This window comes from Lineus longissimus, chromosome 5, assembly GCF_910592395.1.
Source record: "Lineus longissimus chromosome 5, tnLinLong1.2, whole genome shotgun sequence".
Lineage (NCBI taxonomy): Eukaryota > Metazoa > Nemertea > Pilidiophora > Heteronemertea > Lineidae > Lineus > Lineus longissimus.
The window spans coordinates 1,466,686-1,485,111 of NC_088312.1; the positions used below are offsets into that span (position 1 = coordinate 1,466,686).

At 40.6% G+C, this 18,426-nt stretch overlaps 1 protein-coding gene across 15 annotated transcripts in view; it reads right to left on the minus strand.

Annotated features, from left to right (window-relative positions):
* Positions 1-18,426, minus strand: part of LOC135487501 (neuron navigator 3-like) — a 239,950-nt gene that overhangs the window by 17,380 nt on the left and 204,144 nt on the right. For all 15 annotated transcript variants that reach the window (XM_064771229.1, XM_064771228.1, XM_064771230.1 and 12 more), the window contains one exon: positions 2,712-2,795. In XM_064771229.1, the coding sequence (XP_064627299.1) occupies positions 2,712-2,795 (84 nt within the window). The remainder of the gene's footprint in view (positions 1-2,711; positions 2,796-18,426) is intronic.

Genomic DNA, 18,426 nt, shown 5'->3' on the forward strand with positions numbered 1-18,426 from the left:
AGAGAATCTGAGAACAGATGGAAGGGACATATCTCTGTTTCGACAAGAGCTTATACCTGAATGTCAACAGATGACATTTGTTTCCAGAATACGAGATGTACCCAACTGGTAAACAAATCCCTACGGCACGATGGAATATAATGGGAGAAATCACGAATCAAGTGATTCGTGGTGGAATATCTCAAACTACAAAGGGCCAATTGAAATATCAAACATGATCAGTCTTGTTGCCATTACAATACAAGTAACGGCAAAGTGTTTATAGATATCCGAGTGGCCTTTTCATTCTTCCCATTCTAAGAATAGTATTGCGACAAAGGACAGGGTCTTTTGTAAACTGTTGGTGTCAAATTGAGGAGGGAAGAACAGGGAAGTTGTGACGTATTTCAACAGCTGACGATTCACATCTCTGGTAACCACCATGCCCCAAGTCAAACCCCCTACCACTATACAACATGATTTTCTATCTTTGCTGATTCGAGCAACCTCATCTTCATAAATCCATCTCATCTCATCTATTTTTTACAAGGAACTGAAGCGGCAATGTGACTCAAGATGCACGCTCCAGATGATCAATTAAAATGAGAAATTCGAATCTCGGTAACAGATCCCACGTAATCATGCCATGATTATCACAAACGTCTCAAGTGTCAGCAAGAACATTTTGACAAAAATTGTCCGCTAAAAGCTGAAAATTGCAGTAATTACAACCGCAGTTCACGGCCATTGCCGCAATTTATCATCTGGTATTAGCAACCCAACACCCGCCTCAGTGTCCCGCAGAATAAGAAAACGATCTGAGCATCTAATATTCTGCAAGTGTCAGATTCGATATCATGGCATGAATCAGCGCAATAAGGCAAGCAGCAACAGTCCGCATTAAGTCTGTTCCATTTCAACTTGACCAGCGATTCATACATTTGTTGTGTATATTTGTGTGCGAATGCACAGCAGGTTTTGCACCCTCCTGTGTCAACTTGCACTGAACATGACTTGATGACTAATCGCATGCATTAGTTGGCGATGCTCATGCATCGTCCATCAATATAGTTGTAGGTCCCGACCTTCCAACTGGCTGACAAGACAAGCCAGCCTGGGAGCCACTAGTCCCCTGTGATCAATGAGCATGATGGGGGCCATCAGGAGACAATTTCAATATTTAACCACTTGAAGGCAATTTGCTTGTAACCTAAGACTGGCAGTCCGCAAACTAGCGATTTTTGTTGCTACGACCTGCATAGCCAAGGAGACGTTCACCATCAACCAAGTCACCAGCAATACGGAAGAGCCATCCTTTTTTGCTGTGAGAACATCATAAATCCATTTCTGCCAATGATACAACAACATCAGTAGGCAGAATCATGCGCCAGCAAATGGACAAGCAATGCTCGCCTTTTCTTTCTCACCCGGTCAATGACAATGGTAGCAATGACATGAACATGTATGTACTGCAACCATGAGGCTTGGAGGAATACTAAGAGTCATAATGGCCAACTTGATGATAGTTCTAGAACTATAATGGATCAGTAATGTGTGTGAATCCCACTCAATATGGAGGAAGATATGTGAGATTATGACAATATATCACAAAGGCAGATGAGCTGGTTTAGAAGACATCGCCTTGTTTTGCTTTTGGTGCAAGTTATACCAGTTTTATGATGCCATTCTGCAGCAATTCAGCCATATCAACCTTCGCAACACAAAGGCAGACATGTCCAGCCACAAATGTCTGCCATGATTTTAGGTTCTCCAAGTTCTTGGCGATCTTGACAGTGATAAATCATCTGGCACCAGCAAATGGAAATCACCAGAAAAACATCCAAACCGCACCCATGGAGAAAACCGAGTCATGTCTGACTATTCTCGACCAAGCCACATCAATTTTCCATCTCCAGTTAATTATAGAGACAATCCCCAATACTGCTGAACACTGCCCATCTGACAGTTAAAATACCCCACATCATTTCGCCAGTGACAGCTCATGGACTGGGATCTGTAACTACATGTACATGCTGCATCACAACAATCTTGAGAAAGCCTGCCAGTCCTGTCAATGAAGCTTTCAATTTCAACCAAGATAATGGGAAAGGTTCACCCAATACTTCATTACATGACCAATTCTGCTAAAATTGGCTGATGGAGATTGTGCCTTTTTTCAATACTCGATATGGAAAGCCTACTAGTGTATTGATAGAGCTGAACTAATATGCCAACTATAATGAGGTATGGATGACTGGAATGGGCACCCAACAACATGCTTGGGATTGCACCAGCCTCCAACATACATGTTGTACATTGTGGAGTATTGTTTCATTATGATCAGATTCTGCATGCTAACAACAGTCCCCAATCGCCTGATTCCCATGGACACATTAAGCTTGCTTTCTTCCAAGGAACACCATGGCAACATTTTTCCCCGAGAATCCAGGGAATCCCTCAAGATCAATTCAATTTGTCCATCAACTTAAATGAAATCATTCTAAGGGCCCAGGACACTAATCAAAGTGACTTATGCGACTCATTACCATGATGTAATGATGTCCTTCCTGATGTGATTGCTTGTCTGGCAAATCGGCCATCCACAGAATGAAACATCACTAGCCATAACTTGGCCCTATGAAGTTGATATTGATGAAAACCACTACATGGCCAATTTGAAAAATGAAATGCTTCTTTTGAAAGCAATGAAGTGGATTCCAAATGCTTCTTACCTTCTGTTCAGCAGTAACTGTGAGAGACTGAAGACGTGTTGTCATGTTGGAAAGACTTTGTTCAAACGCAGCGACAACATGAGCCTGAAAAGACCAAATACGTAATCATAAGAAACAGTAAAACATGTTTTGGGAGCACAAATCGGACAATCAGCTGATCTGAAAAGAGAAGATGTAGATACAGAGATTGAAGTACTTTGTCATCTCAGGGGCAGTAGCTGGGAAGTGGACAATGCAGATGGGTGAAGAATCTGAAAGAAGTTCTGATGTCTTCGACACCGAGCAAAATGGGACAGCAACAGCCTTTCCTGTGTTATTGAATAAAATTTGTATCAAACTTAAAATGCCATTTGTGACCAAAAAAGTATCAAGGGATTATTTTTGAATTTCTTTCATCTGTACATTTTAAAGCTTGTCTGTAAATTTTATAAGTAAAGGGGATTTAACTGCAATGTCAACCCGATGAAGACTATGACCAAAGCCTAAGAACACTGATTAAGTCAAAGTTCAGAACATTATTCCACAGTTGGATACATGTATAAGCCCTCAGAGGAGATCAAACGATTCAGCCAGCAATATCAGGAAGGCTTTCATGGAATATGACCTGACTGCAGGTTAAGTCCATACATCAAGAACCAGATTTGCAAGCAATACTTTGTAAGGGAAACACAAGTTGCAAAATGTTAGGATGCCACGTACAAGTTTAGTCATTGAGTTTTTTGTACTTTTCATCCAAAAGTGAAGTTGTTTGTTTGGTTAGTGTGGCACATTGCAAGCTGGCCACTGACTCTTTGTGTGGAATGGAGGTCTGCATGTGGCAAATGCACTTCAGCCTTCTGTCACTAAATGATATGTGGCCTTTGTGTCTAAAATCCAGCCACATTCACTCCAAAGAACAATAGTAATTGACTGCGGCAGCACCGAGACACAAAGCGACAAAGCTATGTTGGTTTGGTGATACTTATACTTGTGTTTCTGTGTATGTTTTTTTCAAGAATTGATTGTGCAAATAATTCAGCAAATGAGGGAAAAGGTGTGTGTTCTCTTGACAATAATAATGCCACACGGTTATGTAGAAATTATTGGAAAACGATTTGCAGAATATGCCAGCACAGCTTTTGTTCGAGGTTTACTTTGAAAACAAAGGGCATTGCAGTGCATTGCAATTGATTTCATAACCTGACATTTTTACTGTCCATGAATGCTACTGGCTTCCGCTAACGTCAAATATGACACTTTTTTCTGCCCATGGCAAGAACATGGAGGCAGCTTGCAGTTTGACTTCTTAAAGGAAACCTGCACGAAATGCTTCATATAAAGATCCGGAGATCTTTCTTCAGCCTTAGCATCTAACTTTATACCTATCCAATGTACAGTTTTCTTGGCAATGTACCATAACTCACAGCCAAGGAAAGTGAAACCAGTATTATAAGGCACTAAAATGAAGTATTTGTCACAAAATCCATGTAAGGATCGAGAGTGTGTGATCACCATGGTTTTCACCCCCAACCAGCTATTAAAAATCTATATGTTATTAATTCAATTGTGAAGCACAAAGAAGGGCTAATCAAATAGAGAAGTGAATCAGATTTCCCTTAAGATTATAATCCGCCATCTCATTGCTTCCGAGACACAATGGACGAGGTTCTCTCAACGCCATCACCTCATTGTTCACAAAGAACTCAGCCGTGTTTTTTCCCGGTTGGCCTGATGATCATATACTGAGTCCACGGAGGGTATAATCAAACTTATTTCACAGCTGTAATTGAAAGTTTAATCTTGTCAGGTATTTCCCTTGATGTTTAAGATGAAGAATATGGCGAATTTTGAACAAGTGAGGAACAATGAATGGAACAGCAAAAGCAGAACTTTATTGGATGATGCTGTCTTTTCAATTGTGAAGGACTCAATTGGAATTTATTTCTCACAAGATTCAAATCAACTTGAAATAGGAAAATCCATCTAATCTTGATATTTGTTTATTTGACTGGATGTTTAAATTTAGAAGGAAGCCCAGTGCACTTTTCTGGCACAGCTCCTCGGTGGAAACACCAAGCTGTTATTCAAATATATCGCGATTACAAAGACTACATCATTAGCTATCGCGAGCAAAGCATTCCCGCTGGTAAGAACCACCTGGTTCTGACAGCGATTCAGGGAAAGATGGCGGCTATCTTGAACCTGTCGCTCAAGTCGGCATTCTCGTCATAACAGGTCAAACACACAACACCTGCTCTCGGCGAAAAAATCTAGAGAATTTATTGAAATGTAGTGTAGTGAAGCTCATGTATTTGTACAGCCGAGTTTGATAAACTTGAGGTGGTATGCCTTCATTTGTCAAACGTGGGCATATTTAAGAAACTTATCAAATAAATTTAATGATTTTACAGGATTTGGCGTGTTCTACCGAAGCTGCCTCCTTACATGACAGTGGTTGGTGGACCAATTGAAGCCTCATTATTTGGTCCAAGATTTCACATCCTGTAAGAGTAGTGTGACCTTAACGGACTTCAGCTACCCATGCAAATCTTTGTTGGCCTGGCAACTATTTATTCAAAATCCATTTTTAATGAAGGCAAATTGTTTATTTTATATTTCACTGCACATCGTAGGGAATAAATAAAATATTTACAGAATTCTCACAGGTTTTTCAGCATTAACATGGCAAGAGTGGAGTAGCACACAGGCAGTGGGTTTTAATGAATGTCAAGAGGAAAGGCGGTGGTCCACTCTGTAGAGGGTAGGTAAAGTTGATGGATGTGTTGTACTGGTTGACAAAGTCAAATTCACATTCAGGCAAACTTAGTTATTCAACATACTCAACAAGAACAGTATCAGCTGGAGGGGTCAAGGCCCACACAAGTGAAATAGTTGACAGACCAATAATGCAACCCTTACATAACAATAAGGAACAATGAATGACATAAGGTGTTGTTGCTGCTACAATAGTATTGAAGGTCTATATTTCCTATCACCAGTTCAGCTGAAGAACCAATCAGTATCGATTCGACTTCAAATCAATCAATGCATCGATCAATAGCTTGCCTGTGGCTTTCCGTGGTTTGTTTCCAGCCGACAAACAAATCATGAACAAAACAACACCATGGCAGAAAATGCATCTGTTTGGATATAAAATCTTTTCTCTTTTTAAACACGTGGCATAAATGCAGACCAAAACACTAAACAAATCTCTTTCACCTGAAAATAACAGAGAAACATTTGTCTTTCAAAAAGTCAACAATGAAACAAAGAAATGCAACTAAGCTGCAAAAGTCAAACCGACTAGCTAGCTACATGCATATACCAACCATGTATGTTTCTGCTACATCATCACAAAGTTTATCCGATCTCTCCGAGGTAGGTGTGGTCGGGGCAGATCTTATAGTCGGCCATGGTTTGCTGGCTAACTTCTCCGTAGCTGGTATATCCTTTAAATCCATGGAATCAAAACTTTTGCGAGGTAAAGGGCAGAGTTTAACAGGAGTCTGTGGGGCGCTGTTCGGAGCGCTATGAGGCATGTGTGGAGCACTGTGTACGACAGCCAACGGCCGTGGTTTGGAAGGTGGATGTGAAAGAGTCGAAAACTTCTGATTATAGTTGTGTCTGTAGGGCGACCTGTAGGGCGACTGCGCACCTATCCTGCTCAAGATCTGCTGCTTAATTGGGTCTTGTTTCTCCATTTTGAATTCCAAAATACACCGATGTGTTAATATATAACAGAGGTAATGTTCATCATAAACAAGAAAGAAAAAGAATGTCCACCTGCCAACAGAGAATCACAGCATCAATCTCCAAGCGTTTTTGATAATTGCCGCTGTCTGTCTGCGACTAATGGCAGTTACTTCCTCCGCATGCTGGCAATTTCATCCTGTAATCTGTAGACCAAAGCCTGGAGACAGATATTGATAAAAGTACACTACAGTACAGTATAAAGTACAGTGTTGAAGATATGACACTGTGAAAGACGCAACGCCCAAGCACAGTAATGAAACACGCACGTTCAGTGGTGTTATGATGTCTTTTTTGCTACCGGTAATCCTTCCCAGGGTTGAGATATCAATACCGTGGAAAAAGATAGGTTTATACGATTATGTGTGTAGCAGGAAGACTGAAGGAAATCGAAATGTAACTCTAGTTCAATACGGAGGCAGAGAAGTTAATCCCTGATGAGCTGCCAACTTGCTGTTCCAGTGAAAAAATCATTGATTCCAAGTTTCAAATGTCCACTCGAGACATGACAATTTGTTCAGTCAGAAGATCCAAATAGACATTCTGGAATGATCTAGTTTGGTCGATTTCAGCAGAAACGAATCCTGTATTAGCCTCACAATTTCTCCATTCCTATTCCCGAACAGCATCCTCGACATCTCTGCTCATCAATCTCTCCAGCTCTTTGTATCACATAACATATTTGCCTGTATCTGCAGAATGTTATTTAGCTCAAGTCTCAAGAGACAAGAACTGTCTGTTGCCGAGCGCAATTGCAGGAGAACTTTATCCGCTCTGAAATCACACCATGAAGATACTTCTTCTATTGCATCTAAAGGCACCATGTGAATCTCAGTGGTCGACTATGCGAAATGGAACGGGCAATTTGAGGAGATATCTCAGCCAGACGATCTCAAAGAAAGCAATGCTCATCCAAATTATAGCCCATTCGATCAATGAAAGTGTAAGCAGTTTCGCCATTCAGTTCTATCCACTGAAGGCAAACTCCAACACTCCTTCAAGAGATCCAGAATGGTGGTCGAATGTTGAGGAAAAGAAGCAGCAAAGAACATCCTATGAAGAACAGTCACTGAGTTGTGAAGGTTGCTAGTTGCTGCAGCCTCGAGACAACTAGATGTGAATCACCATTAGATCCATGGACACCTTACTCCAACCAATCCTTGATTAAAGTTCACTCAAATATCACAAAGTAAAACCTTTCGGCTGAAACTATATCCTTTAAATGAAACAGAGGGTGTCATCTACCAAGGTTTTCAATTGAAATAAGCTCAATCCTGCGTAAGAACCACAGAACATGAGAAGAACAACTGACCTTGAACACGAGTTGGTTAGTTATTATGCTAGATTAACTTCCGACTCCAGTCAGGGCTAAAAACTAGAATCCATCAGCCAGAAAGTGGAGTGATGCCCTACACTCGCGCTACCAATTAAAGGTTACCCTTTGCTAAGGAGATGAGCAAGCAATCTGATTGAGAGAGATTTGATGAAAGTTGGAAACCATCTGTTACTGAAGAAGATGAGGTTACAAAAGGAGTTTGCGATTAGATACACAAGACTTGGCTAATGAAATGTAACATTTGGCACCTTCTGCTGCCAAATGGCTAACTAACAATCTCATGCAGAATGCAGCATTTTGATTACTCCCGGTGAGTTTGGTCAATTAACCACATCTACATGATCCCAAAATGATTGACAAATGATTAATAGCAGGATGATTGCATCATTATATTGTTTAAGTGGGGGATGCTCCCGCCCATCGAGAAATGACCAGGGGATCAGCAGGTTGGGAGCCAACTCAGTCGTGATAAATAGTTGATCCATTTCATCTTCTTGCTGCCAGTGCTTAATTTTCTGCAAAGCTTTAGCCATGAATGCCATTATTGTCTATGATTATCGACCACAGACTCTTCACCATGTATGGCTAAGATCAAAAGTTAACCAACCCAACAGTTGCGATGTACACATAAACACTTGGACTTAGCAATAACAATGCAATTATGTCATTAGGGAATCATAATATGCTAGCATGTTTCAGGACAGAAACAACAGGGTCGTTTGAAGCCAGTGACCTATGACATATTGTGTGACATGGTACCACTTCATAACACTGGTGGTTTTCTATGGCCAGAACAATCTGACTAAAGTCCATGAAACCGACCATACGAAAAAGTAATACACAAACGGGTTCCCCAATGAGGACACACACACTTATGTACCAACTACACAGTTGAAAATTGACATTATGTATCACAATTATGGCTAAATTTCCACCGCTGCCATAAGTACTTGGCAATAGTTCTGGTAATTCTCATATTACAGTCATGTAGCCATATATGAACCATTACAAAAGGGAAGAAACAAAAACTCTATTTGTACATCATTTGTCTCATTAATATGGCCAAATAATCATGAAATTTGGCAATTATGATCTTGGCATCAACATCAGGAAATGGCATTACTTAATACCATACCTCATCAAGCCAAGCCTAATGTAATGCTATTTGTCTATTCTGAGGCATGCTCCAGTTTTTAAATAGCAAAGGACAATGTTTTAGGTCACCAAGTAACCTTACAAGCATGGTCCCCCAGGCTGCAAAGTGTTCTCCCCTGGGAAAACAGTAGACCCCCTCTCAGGCATAGTAACTAAATGGTGGGAACATTCGAATTTTGTTTAACACTGAACCAGCACACAATATTCTTGGCCCTTCCTAATAAACTTCTATGAAGAACCAAGAGGACTTAGAAGCATGCATCGACCAATCCACATGCCTGCTGATTCCTGCATGTTCAGTCACAGTCTGTATGGGAATGTCACATGTTATCATCACATTTTCCCACTTGATTTAGCGTGTTGACGAGAAGAACCCTGCCCGCTAAACGCCAAGCTCTATTTTCCCCACCTCGCTAAGATCTTGATCCCCGCTGAGGAGGTTCTTGGCATAATGGTTAGTTTTTCTTTGAAGTGCCTTCTCTGACAATAGGCCAGGTCTTTATTGTGCAACAGACAGAAGAGAAGTCCATCAACACCTCCACAAGCAGACGACACCTTTGTTTACCTCGGCTTGAAAGAGGGAGTGTCTGTGTCCAAGCATTTTCATTAGGTATTCCGATTGTTGTTGAAGATGACATTTTGACCCATCTGAAGGTCAGGGGGCATGAGCGTTGCTGTCCCTTACCCTGGGTTTTGCTCAGGCATGCAAACTATATCTAAAAGTACTTTTGTTAACTTCACTGGCAAGACATATAATCATGATTGGTGTCACTCACTTGATCTGAACAAAGGAAGCTACATCACTTTTTAGTCTTCAGCAGCAACCCTCAAGCCTTAGCAATATGTCATTAATCTTACAAACCAAATGTTTTAATTTTTTTCCGAAATGCATCAAAGGAACATGATTGACCAAAGTAAGTCAGAAATTAAAACTAAATATCAGTCACATAACTGACCGGATCAGTCACGTAACTGATCGGATCAGTCATGTAACTGATCGGGAAATAATGACGTTATTGTGAATTAGATATGGTTATTCCAATATAATTAGCCATTGCTGTTATGTATATGTTGGAGCTTGGCCAAATTATCCCCTCATAAATGAATTGTTTAAACAAAATTGTTGAAAATATGGGTATGTTTAGTGATATCAAGTAAATGGTGAAAGCATAGTAAACGAATCTCAATTATGACCATATTTTGTTGGTTTGGGTTGTGTAAAGGAAATGACAAAATATGACAATCACATTTTGTTGTTCCGACAAATACGACAATCCTTCATCCTTCATCCAAGCCCATGGAATTGCCATTCTATGCATTTCATCCCCAAAAGACACAGATGGCAATATTAGATTCTATTGCTGGCAGTTTTTTTTCTTGAACAAGTCATTTCAACATCACTGCGGACCACAACTACAGCGATTGCTTTGCTCCACTGGTAATAACAGAATTGATCGCAACTCGTCCAACAAGAAAATATCATTCGAAAACACTCAACAACTGAAATCAGATAATGTGACAGAATTTTAAGTAGCGCTTGAAATTTTGGTAGTTAAGACTATGTTTATTGTGTTTCCCCATGAATCTATAATCAGAATAGAAGAACATGCAAAGGATCAACAAACAACTTTCCCTTTTATTGATCACTGTCATTGATCAACAAACTATTATAGTCTACAATATGTGACTCGCTCTACCAAAACTAGGCGCTTGTCGCATCTGAACTTGACAGGTTCATACGGACTTGTTGTTCATTTCCCTATTGTAGACCTTTTGTGAAATCTATTACAAACTGATTTGGTCACATTTCACAAAAGGTCTACAATAGGGAAATGAACAACAAGTCCGTATCAACCTGTCAAGTTCAGATGCGACAAGCACCTAGTTTTGGTAGAGCGAGTCACATATGATCAGCATGTCTTGTCATACAAGGGAGGTTCCATTGAGGCCATTAATCCTATTCTGTTTCTGTAAGGAACCAACACAACTTATAAGTTCTCCTCATTTCTTTGACATCAGTGGCGGAACATCTTCAAATGGAGACTTGAAATATTCATACTTTCGTCTGAGATGAATTGTTTCCACCAACTAGAACCCACCAGCTATTCTTCTACATATCTAGTCTTTCATAGCATGGAACAGAAAACACATAAAAAATATCCTGTGTAATGGAAAATGTATGGTGGCAGACTAATGAAGGACTCGCCGACTGAGTGGTGCCCTCCCATGGGATTGTGGTTTCGAGCCAATAAAAACATATTCGGGCAAGTCCTCCTCAAGAATGTATGGCCTACCAGTCCTGAGGAATGAGTGCAAATTTGAGAAGAATTTCCATAAATCCTTGCCTTAATACCATCGCTAATGGTGGATACAACTGTTCAGCCTTGATGCTTCAGTGCACCTGTGAGATAAGACTGAGGTCTTCCTCAACCTGCTGGAAAACCTGGGTGGTGGGTGGACACTTCACCAATACAAGGATGAAAGTAATTGAACATCAGAATTCCCAAGGGCTGTGACGGATATAGAATGTGTTTGGGGGGAGAGGGAAACATGGACCACCCTCTATACATATTTGTTGCAACCAGGACATCTCTTTGCCAGCTCACTTATAGCTATACAGACCAATCAAATCATTTTCATGTCAAAGCCAGCCCATTCAATCTAAACTCCCAGAGGGGAAAGAAAAGGCCTACACTGAAGGTTATCATGAAGTTTTGGATCAGTTACACAACACAGCTTGCTTCCAATGGCACATACTGATCTTCACATGTTGCCATACATTCGACGGCATGTTTCCCAAAAAACCCCACGATAGACTATAAGTACACAGATGTAGTTCTACGTATGAAAAAGTTGCCAATTTCCAATTTATCAAGTATGGCACAGCAGAATGCCATTTCATATAAATAGAGTCATTTTCCTTTCAGAGTTGTTTAACAATGTCAATCAGTCATAATATCTATCCTGAATGCTAACCATCGGACCAGTCCTTACATAAGTACAGATTAATCTATTGTTTGATATGAGACAGAAAGCCACAAAAGATAATTCAGAGAAAACTTGCACAAGACATATTCCTTTTCAACATGTTCAAAGATCTCTTGCTGGCTAACCGCCTAGACAATACCTTCTTGTGTCACCAAGCATAGATTAGATACTTTAATCCATAGTTGGTGTCACCTATCTGACAAGACATGAGACACACACCAACCAAACCTGCTAAACCCTGGCAGTCAGCATGACAGCATCACCCCCTTGAAGGAGAAAATCTCATTTTCCAACACAGATCTCCTGAGACTAGAATATATATGAATGAGCATTGAAATAACATACACAACATGAGAGAAAAAAAGAAAATCCAATATTGAATTGCGCATTGAACAAATGTTTCAATAGTGATACTGCCGATACTAGTAGATATCTGCTCAGCAACGGGAATCGAATTTACTGAGAGAGAAGTCTTCAGAAGCCCTGGATCCATCAAATAGACATCTCTCTCAATTCCATGGAAAAGGGATCAATACACCACAAAGTGAGGATCACAACTCCAAAGAAATCCAGCTAACACAAGAATACAACTGACTTCTCATTTCACATCCCGATCTCCAGCTTGCAATCGGGGCAATAAGCGAGCGCAAGAATAACGCCAAGTGCTCCTTTAGAAACTAATTACTCGTACAATTATCCGTGTGATATCCGAAGTGTTTACACATATCATACAGTAGCCTGATGAATGTGTCCCCGGCAAATACAAGCCGACAAATGAGACGACCTACACAGCACAGCTACCCTGGTGGTTGCAATTTAACTTGCAACCAATAGTTGGCTCGTCTATAAATAGAGCTAGCGGGATCACTGAGGCATAGGCGATGCCAGATAGTCAGCTATACATTTGATATCCAAGCTCATTTTTTCTATAACGATTGTTTGCCGACAACGTTTTGATATTTCATTGTAGGTTTATAGAATGTACAGTTCCGTATATATCATGTTGACAAAATCATTTATTTTCTTATGGTCTTTTTCTCACGAGGCAGTACAAATCACAAGATAAGCAACATAAAACCGTTGATGCAGGCCTGTCTTTCAAATTCTGCTTTTATCATTCTGTTTTTATCGACAACACCCTATTGTTGGTACAGTGACTTCTCAAGAGTGTTACCGTATTGGATGAGATTGCTTGCACATGGAAAAACAGGATATTGTAAGTGGTGAAACAGTGAAGTATCCACTTATATTACACCATGAACAAACACCAGGTCCCTGGGCATTGTTAGTACATCTGGACAACCTACAACTCCTTTACAAATGACATCAATAACTTGAAGGAGTCCAGCGCAAGAATTTTTGAAAATACACTAATATTGCATCTCATACATATAGACAGAACAAACTGAACTGATTTACAGTGGCTTGGCTGAAGATAAACGGGAGACAGACATCACTAATTCAATGCTATCAATAGAGACAGTAGCCCTGGCTCACTTTGATAATCATGCGCCAGATGCGAGATCAGATAATGATCACTAAAAGTCACAAAAAAGTCAAATGATTTATTTTGGGGACATCTTGGGAAAGGATTCTCTAACCCGTGAATAGAGGACAGCTGTCCATTTGAAGCTGTCATTGTCAGTTGTGACAAATATGGCCCAAGATGTGTTGTCTGCAATTGGTAAGTGCATTGCCCTGAAACTTTGATTTCAAAGTTTCTAAGAATATTCAAATAATATCAGTCTACATCGACATTGTCCCCCCTGCCTTCCTCTAGGTCAAACAGGAAAAAAAAGTTGATACCATTAATATCAAACTTGAATGGGTTCCATTCTTGTAGCATTTCCTGCAGTGAGGTCGCTCTGAAAGAACGCAACCATGCAGGAATGTCACCACACTGCTTCATATTGTGGACCCATCATCAGGAATTCCAGAAATGGCGAGTCGCGGCTCATCCCCTCATGTTTGAATTGTGACGAACAGTTATATCCTCAGCAAAACACATCTCAATTCAACTCTACTCATCCTCTTAAAGTACAGTTGGATCAACACTACAGCTAAATTGAGATGATACTCATCTTCCATCAATTATTCAGTACCAGAGACCCAGTAGGCCTTTTTACACGGTGCTGGTTCAAGACAACCCTCCTGAACCGTCACGAGGCGTGTTCGGTTCAGGACGGTTCATTTCGCTTTTACACGGGGACGGTTCGACGATCTGGCCTCGATCCGGCTCCAGGCCGGTTCGTCACTAACATCGTCAATTGGTGGCGCTGATCAATCCTGCTGGCGGTGGAGCTACGAAAATATCACAACAACAAATAATACAAAATGGTTTACGATGGCGCCGGTGAGATGCAGAGTTTTTGCTTTGTACACAGCATTTGTATGGAAAGAAAGCTCTTGCTCTCGATAAATTGAAGATTTCACAGCAGTTTCTTTCCGCGGAAAATTTCATGCCAGGAACACGGCAGCTATTCCCGCGAATGACGTCACGCGAGTACCGTGTGCAAACCGGCTCGGAGCCGGTTCGCTTTTACACGCATAAATAAACCCTCCTCCACCGGCCTACACCGGCCTGCACCGACCCGAGACCGGCGATCGGAACCCGCCTCGGACCAGGAGGGTTCAGGACGGTAGGTTCGCTTTTACACGAGGGAAAATAAACCGGCTGGTACCTGAACTAGTCTCGATCCGGCTTGAACCCGCACCGTGTAAAAACGCCTAGTGACTCTCTAATTAAGACCAATACATGTTCATAAAAACAATAAAATATCTATGTCCAGATTGGGAGATGGGAAATTAAAATTGATGACCGCACCCAGCTAAACCTAAACCGTCAGAGGAATAAACTCTTATGGGTGGGCAGTCAGAAGATAGGACATTGAACAGAGTGCTTTTATATCTAACAGCATTAAGCTTCAGTTAATTTGGTTAAACAAAGGATGCAATAAAAGATTGATACCGGCATAATGTTTCGGTCCCTTGACCATTCCAATTATACCTCAAGCATTCTTCATCTTGTATAATCGTAATAAACATGACAGTTGAAATGTCTGGAGTATACTCATCAACCAAATAGACTCAACAGAATCCCTAACGAAACCCTATATAATGAATTAACTTTCCAGGAGATAAATGCATCCAACAGGACAGTTCCACCAGTGATTACTCTTTGTTTGAATGCACAGCAGGCAAGACAATGGAGAGACTTGGATCACCTTCCAATCAAGCCATCCCCATTAGATCATGTTCAACCTATCTGTCATTTAGCTGCAAGAAAAGAAGAATTAGTCGACTTGTTTGATGTTTTTTTGAGTGACATGTACTTTGGCAGTCAGACAGGGGAGGAGCATGTATGTCTTTAATATCGCATTGTTCTTTTGAAAGAAGCAGGAGGGTGCTGCTGGCTGGGACAATGGGATGTCATTTACTAAGGGGCTTGATAACTTGGTGTACAGGTGATGAGAGATATCAGCCAATAATCCTCTTACCCATTGTTCATCCTTGGCTGAATATGTCTTCCTTGCTTTCATTTTCATATATGGGAGATGAACATGTTCCCTCACAGATCTTGTACTTTTATGAAATGTGCTATATGACAATATGCATTGTCAATACATTGAAACACGAAACACAAAGAGCCTGGAGGAAGAGATTAAACTCCACCCGAGTGGGTGTAAGACTTCATTACGACTGAACACGAGTTCATTGATATTTTGGGTGTATCCTTGCATGAATACACAAACAACAATACACTTTAAAATTTATACCTAGCAAACTTTTCAATCAGAAATATCACGGGTCATCTAGTACGGCATAGTGAACTCAAGATGTCCTTTTATCATACCATCAATTTCAATTTTGCAAGAATTCATAATTACAAGGCATTGCTCGGTTTTCTTATAGATTCTCATGAAAATTGCCAGGTTAAGATATCATCAAGCGATTGTGATACTTGATAATGTCAATGTGGGGGAGAACCTACACCCATGATCAACCAACCTTTGCAAATGAAGTCAGCTGTGAAAGAGTTAAGCTATCTAAACTGTATCTTAGTGTTGATATTCGGTAAATAGACTCAATCTTGCTCTTAGTGAGTTGAGTGGTCATGCATTATGGAGGCAAGGCTGAGAGCAGACGCCCCGTAGGAAAACACTGATATATAGATCCAGTGTGATTAGATCTTGATAGACCAATCATTGGGAAATCTCCATATTATAGAGATGGAACATGGAACAGATGGGACTTTATCAAGCAGGGAGTCAAACGGTGGAATAACTCTCAAGGTTAAAGATAGGCACCGGGAGATTGGTGACGGAATTGATTGGTTTACACTTGGCCTATCTCAAGGTCACTGCTTAGGTCAATTCGTGACCAACAGTTCATAATAATAAGATGGAATAAAGATTGAACTGCACAGCTTCCTTCCCTTCTCCCCATTTTCGTATTCGAGAAGCTTTTTCGACATCCATAGATCATCATCAGCCACAGGAATGTGAAAGTCCACCAAGACCTGCTTTGATGAAGTATATAAGCTTTGATTACAGTCATGATGATCAGCATGGGAATAAGGTCCCTGTGGGCTATTCCATAACATTTAGCAACTGGTAAAAGTTGTTTGGAAATCCAAGACCAGGGAAGATAAAGCAAGAATGAAAATGATGTATCCTTTTAAGACAGGTGAGGAAATTTAATCAACACGGCATACTTTTCATGTTATAGCCATCTTCCTTTGGGAATCAAACCATGGTTCTCTCCATAAGGCACTGATGATAGTGCTAATCTGGGCCAGTTGCAGGCTGTCAACTAATCAGCTGTGATATTGACTTTGTCACCTCACACACAGGCAGATGGAGGAATATTAGCTGGCTAGGATGCTCCGGTTTAACCCCGGGTCAAGTGACTGCCGCCAGAGGAAGCCAGAGGAAGCATAGCTCGACAGAACCATCCATCATCTTTCTTCCATCATCATCGATCATCTTTCCTCCATCAGAAATTGTAGCCATGTTACCAATTCATAGACTGCAACTGCTTTTTAGAAGGGGTGGTGAAATGAATAAAGCAAGATGGATTTGATGTGAAGCACATTTTGAAATCAAAATGAAGAGATGAGAAAAACTTTCTTAACGTGTGAATCAGGTCTTGAGGAATGTTTCCTTGAATATACATTACCAGGTAATTGAACAGCAATGCAAGAAAGAGACAAGGACTTTTTCAGACTGGACTACCAATTAGTCACCTGGAAATCCATGCCTTCCTTGTGAGTTCTTTAACAAAAGAGTGTTGGGGCGTTGACCTCATACAGTGGAACCCCGGTAATGCGACCACCCCGGTAACGCGACCACCCCTAATCCTTTCATAAGTTCAAATTTTGAAAAATTTTCAGAGTCAAAAAAGTTTTGGGACTGATGATGTTGGTTCATTTTGAGCAGAAAACAAAAAGTGAAAAAATATTTGGACTTAGAAAATTTTTCTAACCCGATCCAATGCTGATGTCAATGATGTTGGCTCAGTCCTCTACATGATAGCAAACATCATCTACAACCAGTAACAGCTGCAGGCTAGATATGAGGTTCGATTTTTTTACCAAACTGTGATCAGATTGTTTTGACAGACTGGAGCTCAAGGCAGATTCTTTAAAAGCAATTTTGTCTGACTTCAAACACCAGGTGAGAGTTGAGCTCACCGGGGTGACAGGCAGCATCTTTACATGACACAAACCTCCAGGCTAGACTCAGTAGATGCCAATTTCAAAAAACTTCATTTAATTATATCAGATATGAAAGACACATCTATAATTACATGAAGCTAATTTGGGTATAGAAATCGATGAGGCAGTGTCAACTCCTTTGGAAGATAACCCTTCCTTGATCTAAGTGCCAGTTTATTTTGCCTAAATCTCCAATTAACAATGTACCCTGATAAACTGGCAATCCAACAACGCTAAAGCCTTTGTGTCAGATTTACACAGACTAACCATTTCAATCTGAATAGAAACGTAGCAAATGGGATCTCTCAATACTGCATGTTGATATGAGTTTGAACTTGGGGTGTAACATGACATGGACAAGCTGGAGAACAGCCCAGGTACATCAAGGTGTTGTCATCTAGTAAACAAAGGTGTAGATACCAGCAACGATGAGATTACAGACGTTGACTACCAGTACCGACTTACAGACGTTGACTACCAGTCCCGTCTGTATCATTGACTACCAGTCCCGACTCCCACTCCAACTTTGAGTGGATTCCCTTTCCACAGTCTTGAAGTCATAGACGACATCCTACTCACCACTTCCATTGTCAGGCGCTCTGACCTTGACAGACAACTATGAAGTTATTGGTTTCATTGTTATCAACAAAGTTTTAACAAGAGGCCCAAGGGCCTGGCGCTCAGCTGAAATATATGAACATGGAAAGTACCCGATAGATCTCTTTCAACCTCAGTTTTGTCAATATATCAGGCAAACATACCAAAGTAAAAAGACTTTTAAATGGTGACAA